The sequence below is a fragment of the Aulonocara stuartgranti genome, assembly GCF_965226115.1.
Source record: "Aulonocara stuartgranti genome assembly, chromosome: 3".
Classification (NCBI taxonomy): Eukaryota; Metazoa; Chordata; class Actinopteri; order Cichliformes; family Cichlidae; genus Aulonocara; species Aulonocara stuartgranti.
The window spans coordinates 9,334,955-9,348,595 of NC_138941.1; the positions used below are offsets into that span (position 1 = coordinate 9,334,955).

General features: G+C 40.2%; 1 protein-coding gene across 1 annotated transcript in view; it reads left to right on the top strand.

The window, feature by feature from the left end:
- The window catches only part of LOC309702290 (uncharacterized protein), a 32,233-nt gene extending 22,872 nt beyond the window's left edge, over positions 1-9,361 (top strand). Inside the window, exons 3-4 of the mRNA XM_082526901.1 lie at positions 6,764-7,612; positions 7,938-9,361. Of these exons, the coding sequence (XP_082383027.1) occupies positions 6,764-7,612; positions 7,938-8,630 (1,542 nt within the window). The 3' untranslated portion in view covers positions 8,631-9,361. The remainder of the gene's footprint in view (positions 1-6,763; positions 7,613-7,937) is intronic.
- Positions 9,362-13,641: the final 4,280 nt, after the last annotated feature.

The window sequence follows — 13,641 nt, forward strand, 5'->3', positions numbered from 1 at the left end:
TTCTCCCACACTGAAAACACTGGGATGATCACATTATTTGAACATTACCTAATAAGACTGATTCAGCACAGACAGTTATGTTAAACTTTCCTAGCAGTCCTTCACAAACAGGGAACAGTCTGTCTATTCTCTCCATCTGTCAGTTGCTGCTGGCTCTTCCTCCTCCTCTTCCTCACACACTGCTGAGTTTGTCCTGGTGGATCATCAGGGCTGCAAAGCCTCACAGATGATGTGCAGCAGTGGCTCCCTCAGTCTGTCCTCACTCTGGACACTTGCAGTCGTCACACATGGAAATCAAATGTGTGATAAGCTGCAGGATTCAAACACAAGTGTAACTTATAAACACATCCTAGCAGAGAACCCAGAGTGATGATGAAGCAGAGTGTGGACCCCAGCCCTGCAGCCAGGCCCTGAACTTAAAAAGAATCAAGGCCATCCGCCAGCAGGCCACAGCCAGGCTCCACCATCAGCCAGCAGGCCCAGCCAGCAGGCCCAGCCAGGCTCCACCATCAGCCAGCAGGCCCAGCCAGCAGGCCACAGCCAGGCTCCACCATCAGCCAGCAGGCCACAGCCACGCTCCTCCATCAGCCAGCAGGCCCAGCCAGGCTCCACCATCAGCCTGCAGGCCACAGCCAGGCTCCACCATCAGCCAGTAGGCCACAGCCAGACTCCACCATCAGCCAGCAGGCCACAGCCAGGCTCCACCATCAGCCAGCAGGCCCAGCCAGCAGGCCACAGCCAGGCTCCACCATCAGCCAGCAGGCCTAGCCAGGCGCCATCATCAGAAATTCCGCTTCCGAGTCCCTCGTGGTGGCCGCCTCGTGCTCTCGCTTCAGTATGCCACCCAAGAAAGGCCCAACACCAGAGGAGGTTGAGGACATTAAAACCTCCCTCGGAGTGCTGTGCGGAGACGTGGCCGCAGTCAGGGCACAGCAGGAGCTGCCTCTGGGGCTTCTGGAGGAGGTAAAACAGCTACGCCTCCAAAATGCCGAGAAGGACAGACGGATCATGGATCTCGAGCGGCGGGTGGATGAGCTGGAGCAGTACACCCGTACGAACGACGTGGTCATCAGCGGTATTAAAATCAAGCCGCGCTCGTACGCGCGCGCGGTGGCCGGGAACGTCGGGGAGCCCAGCGACGAGGAGACCCACTCGGTGGAGCAACAGGTGGCGTCCTTCCTCCAAAGCAAGGGGATAGAGATGGACCTGGAGCACATAGAAGCATGTCACTCACTGCCCAGGAGGAGTGACAGACTGCCGGCCATCATTATGAGATTTGTCAATCGGAAGAACAAGGTCGCACTGCTGAAACAAGGACGCAAACTGAAAGGCACGGACGTTTTCATTAATGAGCATCTGACACGAAAAAACGCAGACATCGCGAGGAAGGCAAGGCAACTGAAGAAGAACGGTAAAATACAACATACATGGGTAACAAACTGTAAGATTTTCATTAAGCTAAGCGGGACACCAGAAGAGGCAAAAGTACTGATAGTGAGGAACATGGAGGATCTGGACAAGTATAACTGACACCAATGTATCAATTACACCAGGAAATGACATGGACACGTTGAAATTAGTTCTTCAACAGAAAGTAATTGATCTAGATTGTGAATATAAGGAGCATAATATAATAGATCCAGAAATAGATTCTGAAAGTAACTTTCTCTCTTCTTTTGTTAAAAATTGTAATTATTTCACTCAGGAACAATATGAAAAAGAAATTAACCTAGACGGGAAGCTCTCATTAATTCACTTTAACAGCAGAAGTATGTACTCTAATTTTGATTTCATTAAGGACTATTTGCAACAATTTTCTCGCCCCTTTAGTGTTATAGCCATCACTGAAACTTGGTTCAATGTCGATAAAGGAATAGATTTTTGTTTGAATGGATATGATTTAACATACATGAATAGATTAAATAAGGCGGGCGGCGGGGTTGCTATATATGTTCATAATTCTATAAAATATAATGTTGTAACAACTATGTCTATGGCTATTGATGGAATTTTGGAATGTTTGACTATTGAGATTATGAATGAAAAAAAGAGAAATGTTATAATAAGTTGTATATATCGGACACCCAGTTCAAGTATTGACACTTTTAATGAATGGATAGAAAAAACGTTTGCTTCGGTGAACCAAAAATTACTATTTATCTGTGGTGATTTTAACATTGATTTGCTAAATCCAACAAGGTTAAAAGCCATTGATGACTTTACTGACACGATGTACAGCTTATCACTATATCCAACAATAACAAAGCCAAGCAGAATAACATCACATAGCGCCACTATTATTGACAACATTTTTACTAATGTCATGGATTTCCAAACTAATAGTGGCCTGCTTGTCTGTGATATAACTGACCACTTACCAGTTTTTACTTTGTGTGACTGTGATTTAAAAAAAATAGATACCAAGATCATGATAGCAAAGCGAACAATAAATGAAGAAGCAATTCATGCCTTCAATTTTGATTTAGCACAACAAGATTGGAGTTCGGTGTATGAAGAGTCAGATGTGGACAAGGCTTATGATAATTTTCTAGATATTTTTACTATGTGGTACAATAAACATTGTCCTGTAAACGAACACATGACAAAGAAAAAAAAGATAAAAAGTCCTTGGCTCACAAAAGGAATTATTAATGCTTGCAAAAAGAAAAACAATCTGTATAAACAGTTTATCAAAGTAAAAACAAAAGAAGTGGAACAAAGATATAAAGCATATAGAAATAAATTGACTGATATTATAAGAACGAGCAAACAACTTTATTATAGAAGAAGATTATATAAAAATAAAAACAATATAAAAGGAACTTGGGATGTGTTAAACAACTTAATTAAACAAGGATCTTCTGGAACATCATATCCTGAATATTTTACTGATGCAAATGGTGAAAATCACAACATGAGTAATATTGTCGATGGGTTCAATAAATTCTTCATAAATGTTGGCCCGGAACTAGCAGCGGACATCCCGTGTCATAAAAATGAAAATATCAGTAATATAAAATCAAATCCCTTTTCACTGTTCCTCTCAGCTACAAATGAGCAAGAAGTAATAAATATCACATTAAAATGTAAAAGTAAGTCTTCAATGGATTATCATGACATAAATATGTCTGTAGTTAAACAGGTTATTCTGAATATTGCTAGTCCCTTAACATATATCTGTAATTTATCATTTCAGTCCGGTTGTTTTCCAAAAAAAATGAAAATTGCGAAAGTAATACCACTATATAAAAGTAATGACAAACACAGTTTTACCAATTATAGGCCTATTTCTCTACTGCCTCAATTCTCAAAAATTCTAGAAAAACTTTTTAATTCAAGATTAGAAAAATTCCTTGAAAAACATCAAATAATAAATGTTGGTCAGTATGGTTTCAGAACGCAAAGAACCACTTCAATGGCGATAATTGAGGCAGTAGAAGAAATTACTGATACACTGGATAAAAATAAATATGCAGTTGGTATTTTTGTTGATCTCAAAAAGGCCTTCGACACAATCAATCACTCAATTTTACTGGATAAATTGGAAAGATATGGTATTCGAGGGAAAGCTGGTAACTGGTTAAAAAGTTACCTAACAGGTCGGGAACAATATGTTAGCATAGGGCATTACCATTCAGAGAAACTTGGTATTACATGTGGTGTTCCCCAAGGGTCAGTGTTGGGACCAAAACTTTTCAATGTATACATAAATGATATTTTTGATGTTTCTCAAGTACTTAAACTCATACTGTTCGCAGATGACACCAACATATTTTTCAGTAGCGATGATTATACTGATCTTGTAATGACCGTAAACAGGGAGCTACAATTAATAAAAAAATGGATGGACATAAATAAATTATCATTAAATATAAATAAAACTAAAGCAATGTTTTTTGGTAATTTAAAATATAATATAGAATTACCAATTATCATTGAAGGTGTACCAATTGATAATGTGAGTGAAAACAAATTTTTGGGAGTCGTAATTGATAATAAAATTTCATGGAAACCCCACGTCAGACACATAAAAACCAAAATTTCTAGAAGCCTCGCAGTTTTGAACAAAGTGAAACAATTCCTTGATAAAAATGCACGTCGTACTCTGTACTGTACCCTGGTTCTTCCATATCTTACATATTGTGTGGAAGTGTGGGGAAATACATATAAAAATACAACTAATCCATTAGTCACAGTACAGAAACGAGCACTGCGTATTATTCACAAGGCTGGTTATCTAGATCATACTCACAAATTCTTTCTTCAGGCAAAGTTACTTAAATTCCAGGATCTGGTTAATTACAATACATCCATAATTTTGTATAAAGCTTTTACTAAACTTTTACCGGCAAATTTACAAACTAGATTTGAAATTCGAGAAAAGGTTTATAATGTGAGAGGCTTTGGAGAATTCAAATTACCCAGAACTCGAACAACCCGTAAAGGCTTTTGTGTGTCTGTATGTGGTGTGAAAATCTGGAACAGTCTGAGTTTACAATTGAAACAATGCAAAAATATTCATAGATTTAAATTTCTCTACAAACAGTTGGTCTGGTCACAGTATACTCAATGATGGTTTTAGTGTGCTCTGTAATGTCTGTTCTCTTACCATTGCTGGTATGGATTCCAAAATAAAAAAAAATAAAAAAGTGTGCGTATGTATGTACATATATGTACTTGTGTGTGTAGATATATATGTATGTATATGTATGTGTGTTTGTTACTTGTAGTTATTACTGCCTGTTACCTGTGGTAATGCAATTTATAATTTATATATTCTGTATTCAGTTATGAAGACTCTAATTGTTGTTTGCGAGCTGCCGCTTAGATGCTTGTATGTGCCCGGGGCTGTTGATGGGTCTGTATGCAATGATGGGCGTAGCTGCGGGAAGTTTATTGTTTTTTTTGTTGATGAGTGAGTATAGGGGTGGGATTTAATAAGTTTTCTTCGTCCCACTCCTTTTTCAGGCAATTTTTGTTTTTTGTTTTGTGTATTTTATGTTCAATATAGGTATTTGTTGTGCCTGAAAATGAACAAATAAATGAATGAAATGAAATGAATGAATACTTTTATTCCACAATCAGAGAGAAAGAAACAGAGAGAGAGTGCAGGACAGACAGACGGGTGACAGTCTCAGGTGTACACACTGCTACACAACAGCACCAGAGAAGCAGGATTTAGTGTTTGTGTTATTACGAGTGTAAACAAGAAGAGTTCCAGATGGTACAGTGGACACATGTGTGACTGCTGTGATTAAAGCATCTTTCTTTCAGCTTAACGAGTGAACCGTCAGCTCGTTCAAACACACGTTAAAGTGCGTTTGGCTCGACACCACCGAACAGAGGCAGCAATATAACACAGCTAACATTAACAGTGCAGTGAATCCTGCTTGTGCCGTGATGTTCAGGACTGCAAACCGAGCAGCATCACTGACTTTCAGCTTGTTGTGTTTGTGGATATATGACTGACTTTAATTATCCACAAAATCATCACATTCTCTGTCAGATTAAGGTCGACTATTGAACGGCGTATATTTTAAAGGCTTTAAAACCAAGTTAACGCTGAAAGTACAAACATCACTAATGTCACATAACTCTGCCGACAAGGCATAGCTATGGCTATGAAATGCTCTTTGTGTATCACTTCTTCATTATGAAAGATGTCATTAATGCACTAGTAATGTCTCATCTGGAGTATTGTTCAATCATTTGGTCAGCAGCTAATAAGACAGATCTTAACAGACTTCAGTTAGTCCAGAATAAGGCGTCCAGATTAGTGTGAAGATGTTCATACTATACTAATATTGATAAAATGCATAATAACCTTTCTTGGCTTCCTGTACAGGCTAAAATATTCTATGGCTTACTTGTAGTTCTAAAGAAAGCAATTCTGTTAAACACACCACATTTATTCTGCTCAGCTGCAGTATCCAGATGAAATACATCATCATATTACACAGTTTTCAACAAGCTGCAATTTAGTAAATGCTCGAGTTAAAAGTAACGTTTTGTAAAACTGTTACATTTAGAGCAACTTTTAAGTGGAATAAGTTGCCTTAAAAAATTAGAGAATTATTCAAAACTTCAATGAACACTTAAAAGCCGATTTACAGAGCTTTTAGTTGTTGTAAATATTGTAAGACATGATTTGTTTTTGAAATTTGTGTAATGTGCCTCAATGTTATTGATATTATTATTATTATTATTGATTGCTTATATTTGAACAATTGTGAAACCTCACTGTGGATGTAAGAGTGAAATTATGTGGATATCTTGAATCCACTTTATTGTGTAATATTTTATGTGAGTATTTGACGGAAGACGAGCAACATCTGTTGTGGAAGCTAACAGGGTTCCTTTAGAATAAACAAACATAGGATTTATTATCACTGAATAATTCTGTATAAATCTATACAAATTATAGAAATATGTAATAGGAAACAACAAAATAATCTAAATTATAAAATAGTGTGTGTGTGTGTGTGTGTGTGTGTGTGTGTGTGTGTGTGTGTGTGTGTGTGTGTGTACACAATCAGGAGGGATGGGCATGATTTTAGTGTTTGAACAGTCATGAATTATCTTTAACAGCAGGTTGGATGTAATGTGTTAGAACTACCAGCAGGTGGGGATAAGAGACCTTTAAGGTGTTTGGTGCCACGCTCCACCTTCAGGTTTAAAACTAGTGTTAATGGAGTTTGAAGGTTGAGTTTGTTCCACGACTGCATTTCACTCACTGCCTCTGTTTGTATCTCTGTCACTGCAGGACCAACATGGAGCCAGAAGTCAGCGCTCTCAGGAGGCCGACAAACCTCACAGAAGAAAGGGAGAGAAAAAACACACCTGTGACGAGTGTGGGAAGGGTTTTACTGTGAGGGCTAAACTAAAACGGCATCAGGTCATCCACACTGGAGAGAGACCGTTCAGCTGTGACTTGTGTGGAAAGTCTTTTTCCTTGAAGGATTCCCTAAAAAAACACCAACTCATCCACAGTGGAGTTAAAGCGTACAGCTGTGATCAGTGTGGCAGAGCTTTTACTTGCAGTAGCAGCTTACAGAGGCATCTAGTTACCCACTCTGGAATTAAGGCATACAGCTGTGACGAGTGTGGGATGGAGTTTACTCTGAAGGCTTCACTAAAACAGCATCAGGTCATCCACACTGGAGAGAGACCGTTCAGCTGTGACGAGTGTGGAAAGTCTTTTTCCTTGAAGCGTTCCCTAAAACAACACCAACTCATCCACAGTGGAGTTAAAGCGTACAGCTGTGATCAGTGTGGCAGAGCTTTTACTCAAAGTAGCAGCTTACAGAAGCATCTAGTTACCCACTCTGGAATTAAGGCATACAGCTGTGACATCTGTGGAAAAACTTTCAGCCGGAGAGGGAGCCGAAATACACACCTACGCATTCACACCAGACATGATGTGTACTGCTGTGAACAGTGTGGCAAACAGTTTACAACAGACGCACACTTACAACAACACATGTTTACCCACACTGAGGAGAGACCTTATCAATGTGACCTGTGTGAGAAGACTTTTAAATCTCCACATTACCTGAGACAACACCAACAGATCCACACCAGAAAGAGAGTCTACAAGTGCAGCTACTGTGAGGTATGTATTTATATTGTTATCTTGTCATTTTAGCCTGACTGTTTGGAACAACTCTGCTCATTAAACTGTGTTAGCATGTTAGCAATTCTACTGCATGGAAAAGCAGCTCTGAGTGATTATTCAGATTTTCCTTTCAGTTATGATTTTAGTATTACTGTAGTATTATGGTGGTAGTATTGTAGTTATTGCAGCCCAGTAAACTGAGTGTGTTAACTGAAACAGTCAAATGTAGTTGGACGTCTGCAGAGATGCTCTTTATTTCAGGCGACGTTCAGGATACAAATGTTGAAGGACTGACTTACACTGTCTTTGTGTCTTTGTTTAGAAGCAGAGCGACACAGATGGATCCAGTTCTCAACCCTGTCATCACTGTGGTGGTGGGAAAGACTTTCATTGTGACCTCTGTGGAAAAACTTTCAGTCGGCAAAAGACCCTAAAAAGACATCAACGTAGACACACTGGAGACAAACTGAAATACTGCAAAGAATGTGGGAGAAGCTTCACCACACCAAGTGATTTAAAACAACATGAACTGATTCACAGTGGGGTTAAAAAGCACCTCTGTGATCAGTGTGGGTCATCCTTCACCACTGCATGGAAGCTTAAAACACACAAACGAGTCCACACAGGAGAGAAACCACACAAGTGCAGACACTGTGAGAGAAGGTTCTCACGGTCAGGTAATCGTAACAGGCATGAACGTGGACACATGGAAGGAAACTACAGCTGTGACCAGTGTGACAAGAGCTTCAGGAAGCTCAGATCATACTCTGCACACAAACGATCCCACGTTACTAATAAACTGTTTCACTGTTACCAATGTGCCCAAACATTCACCTCATTGTCTGCTCTGTGCAAACATCAGCGCGATCACTCAGGGCTGAAATCACTCCCATCACTGGATCACAGTGAATCTGAAGACACAGAAAGATCCTCTGGTTTCTGTGTCAGACTCAAAAAGCTTGAGATCAGGCTCCACAGAGTTCAGATAGAATCATTTAAACTTGTGTTGAACTGAACTGGTTGCTGGGCTGAACTTCTACATAATACAGATCTACATGGGATCTTCTTTTCTGTTGTTTTACTGAGTCAGTTTTGTCCTTTTTTCTCTGTCCTGGTTTTGCTCGTCTGTAAATGATTGAAACTCAGTCAAATAGTTCATTGTTCTCCAGCAAAACGTTTTGGAAACTCATGTTTAACCTTTAAAACTCTGACATGTTTTAGCACACAAGGCTTCATCGGGGAGTTCACTCATGATTGGACCATGAGAACAAAGGTTTTTAGTTCTTTCAAAGAGAGTCTTGGAGATGTTTGATGTTTCTGTTTTTCTGAAACCACCTGAAAGAAAAACTATTTTTCTTGCTTTATGTAGTGTGGAAGTTTTTAATGTTTCTTCATCTGTGATGTTCTTGAATGTGTTCACGTGAAGATGGTACAAATAAACTGTCCTTTCAGCTTTAGCTCCTAATTTATTCATTATTTATGGATGTAGCACAGCAGCCGTCTCTTGATTAACACATGGAGGGCTCGGGATCTGATGGTGTCGTCTCCCTAATTTGCCCACTCAGTAAATCTCACTCATGGCCAAGAAATTGAAATAAACCTTGTTTCCCTGCTGGATAGTGATCCACTGTAACTCTGCTCCTCCTTCCTGTTTAGGATTTCTGTGGCTGAAGTAAAATTCCCTCCATCCATCACTTATCCCAGCTAACCCAAAGTGAAATAAAGTTTTGCTCGTCTTAAAAAAGCATTACAATAATGGGCATTACCAATGCAAACTGAATGATACAGAAGATGAAAGAAGAGACTTTGATCAGTTAATAAAGCTCATGATCTGGATTCATTGTGGCTGCTACACAGATACTTCTGGGTCACTTCTCTCAGTTAGGAACCTTCCTCACCAAACTGACTGTTGGACCACACCCCTGGTTTCATGAGAAATTGTTTCAGCCATGATTTCTCTTCCTGTATTTCAGAGTAAAGACTGAAGTGACAAATGGAAGCATGTTTAAAAACACAATGTGAGAGAGACGTTGAGGTCCTTAGAAGTTACCCTGGGTTTTTCTGTCACCCTGCTAGATGTTACACACCTTGTTATTGGACTGATTTCTACTGCTGGACTACTCCTGCGGAGAGTAACAATACTCTTACTAATTAGCTCCCTTTCACACCTTTGGGGATATTTATCTTTGTGTTTGCAGCGCTGTGAGCCAGAACAGCGAGAGAAAAATCTGCAACAGCGACGAGCCGAATGCTTACGTGAATCGCAGCAGCTGCACATGTGCTACGCTGAATTAGAGGATATCTTTGCTCTGGATTTCTATTTCTACTTTTTCATTTCTATATGATTCTTCTTGCATCTAAACAAAGATGATTCAATTTGCTAAATGTTGATGGCTCTTCGTGCTCAGGTGTAAATGAGACGTAATATTTGCTCTTGGTTTGGTTCTCCTGTACAGAACCTTGCAGTACAACAGAAACCTAAAAACATTATTTGTAGTTGTTATTCTTAGTTGTTCTGCTGCCTAAATACCACAGGGTCTGATTATGAAGTTATTGAGCTGCACATACTTTACGACCTGCTTAAGTTCGAGGTCACAGCGTCTGTAGAGCAGCTGGAACATAATGAAGTCTACAAGGTTAAAGTTTTCTCTTCAGTTATTGTTCTTTCTGCTGCTTGGTTTGATGGATCTGAGAGCTTTTGTTTTTATTATTGTTATTATAATTATCATGAATATTTTACTCTCTAGAAGCTTTAAAATAGTGTTTGTGTTTGAAAAAATTGATTTAAGAATTGAACAGAAACATCTGTCCTTCTGAAAATGGCCCAAAGGCACGGAGACAAAGTCAAAGGATGCAACCTGTAACTTTCTCTTCCTTCATGTCAGGACCATCATCCATGATTTATATAAAATGCATATAGCAACAGTAGCACTTTAGTTTGGACTTTATGATTTCTGTAACTGGAAAATATTATTTTGTTTAAAAGGGCGACATTAACATTAAAATAAATGAAAGAAGCTTCAGCTGAGAGCTTCATGCAGTCATCATCAGCAGCTCATAGCAGTCACAGCTCTTTGTTACGCAGCTTTGCAGGAATTAAAGTGGCTGAAGTGTCAGAGTTTGTGTGAGAAGCTGCTTCATGGACAGCTGTACACACGTCTTTATTATTTCTTCATAAATCAAACACACAGGTTTGTCTGTAGATGATTTAAAGTGTGTCGTTGTGCAGTTAAAGCTGTTTGTGTGACGCCCTGACCTCCTGTGAATGAAACAGCCAATCAGATCCATCAGAGAGAGAGCAGGAAGTGTTGTGTGTTTGTGACAGAACAAGGAAACAGTGATGATGATGAACATAAAGGTCCTCTGATGTTTCCTGTTACAGTAACGCTTGTTCATCTGTTGCTCTCCTACACTTTCCTATAAATAAAGGAGAAAAAGTGCGTTTAGTTTCATTTCCTACAGCTCAGAGTTACACTTCACATTCCTGCTGTCACATCAAAAAGCTTCACTTTGGTCCAACATCTACATGTTAACATGAAACACAGACAGACTCAGAACATCTGGAACATCTGCACTTTGACCCAAAGTGCTATAGCCAGGATATTTTCTACATATTTCTTATGTTGGACCTGTTTGAACTGTAAACGACCTGTAATCATCTGTAAATGGTGTGAGACACACTGAGGCCACCTACAGGGCAGCTGGGGAACAGCAGGGATCTGAAATCATATGAGACGTTAGTGAGTGAGAAGAACAAACGGACTTAAGATGGCTCGAAGTGATCAAAGTTGATCTAAAACAGAAGATGAATCCACTGATTCTTTGTAAAGTTCATCTGCTGCTCACATGAATCCATGAAAGATTTATTTCACTGAATGTTTCTTCAAAGCTCATTTCAACCTGTTGAAGTCATGAATGAAAGTGCAGACTGAGAGTGGATCACATGATGTTTGAGGTGTGTCATGTGACATGTCCAGTATTGTCACACATGTCTAGATTGTCCCTGATATCATAACTGCTCAAACACTGATGATTATATTTGAAGAATTATTCCTGATGGCAGCAAAGTTTGAATGGAGCTCTCTGTCTGTGCTGATTTGTCGCCCTCTGGAGGTCAAAGCATAAACTGCATGATGTCACTGTAACCACCACAGTGACAGGAAGTGTTTTTAAATGATGAAATATGTCAGTGATGCTGATAGTGTGTTCATCACAGACGTTCAGGCTTCGTGTTGACATGAATCAAAGTGAAAGCAGAGAAACTGGAATGAATCAGGTGTTTTTACCTGGTGTAAATGGCAACACATTAAAGGTGTATAGACAGTAGAGATGTTTTAAAAATCTTAACAGTTCAGTAGCAGTGCCTCGCTCGTCACTTCTCACGGTAGATGACTTTAAACTATGGCCCGATGTTAGCTACATCCACATTATTAATGACTTGTATTTTCCGAAGGCGTTGTTGGCGAGGAATTGTGTAATTATAAGAGCACCGAGGCGTATAATTACCTGCACAGCAACAACATTGATAAAGTACTGCTCAACAAACAAGACGACTTTATTTTTCTTAAAGCACCTGTAGAGCCGAGCCAGAACGCTAATCAGGCTAAACACTTAGCATGGCTAATGCTAAGAGAAAGTGGAGTAGTGGAGACAGTCGGCTGTTCCTGTATCGCCGGATTAGGGAGATCATGTAGTCATGCTGCTGTTCTGTGGAGGGTATTTCACTTATCTGGATATCACAATGTTTAAATGACTGAAACAGAAACACTGGACTGGTCAAAGGCTGACTGGGGAGTCACGCTACTGCCATCCAGCCACAGGGGACTGTCCTCTCCCCCTTCCTCTTCACCCTCTACACCACAGACTTCAGCCACTGCACAGAGACCTCCATCTTCAGAAGTTTTCTGATGACTCTGCGGTGGTTGGATGCATCAGCAGGGATGATGAGACAGAGTACCGGGCTGTGGTCGACTCCTTTGTCACGTGGTGTGAGCAGAATCATCTGCAGCTCAACGTGGCAAAGACCAAGGAACTGATCGTGGACTTCAGGAAGACCAGGAAACACTTGACCCCTGTTTCAATCCAGGGGGTCAGTGTTGACATTGTGGAGGACTATAAATACCTTGGAGTACACATTGACAATAAACTGGACTGGGCTAAAAACACCACAGCACTTTACAGGAAGGGCCAGAGTCGTCTCTATTTTTTGAGGCGACTGAGGTCCTTCAACATCTGCCAGAAAATGCTGAGGATTTTCTATGAGTCTGTGGTGGCCAGTGCGATCCTCTATGCTGTTGCATGCTGGGGGAGCAGGCTGAGGGTCGCAGATGCCAACAGACTTAATAAACTGATCCGTAAGGCCAGCAATGTTGTGGGGATGGAGCTGGACTCCCTCAAGGTGGTGTCGGAGAGGCGGATGCTGTCCAAGATAAAGACAATGTTGGATAACACCTCCCACCCACTCCATGACATGCTGGTCAGTCACAGGAGCTCGTTCAGTGAGAGACTGAGATTACCGAAAAGCACCACTGAACGACACAGGAAATCATTCCTGCCTGTGGCTCCCTGTACAACGCATCCACCTAACACACTGTTTACTGCTACAACTACACATGTTTCTTTTCCAACTATTTATTTATGAGTGACTTATGTATGTATGTATGAATATATATGTATATATTGTACTATTCTTAGTTAGCGTATTGTCTGTCTTGTCTTAATGTTGGTTTAAAATGGAGCACTGTAACAAAAAATAATTTCCCCCAGGGATCAATAAAGTATTCTGATTCTGATTACATGGAGTACTGTTTACTGTTTACATGTCAATGCCACTCGTTAACTTTGTGTGGGTTGTATGCTGCACAATAACAGGTTAAATACAAAACTTTATTTGAAGACATCTGTAGCACTGCCTCAGTTCTGGATGTTTCCACAGACTCCTCTGTGCACCTAAAGAAAAGGTCAAAGGTGTTGAAAATCTCCCAATTCTTTGAATCTTTGGGCTGAAGGAAGGACAGTACTCGGTG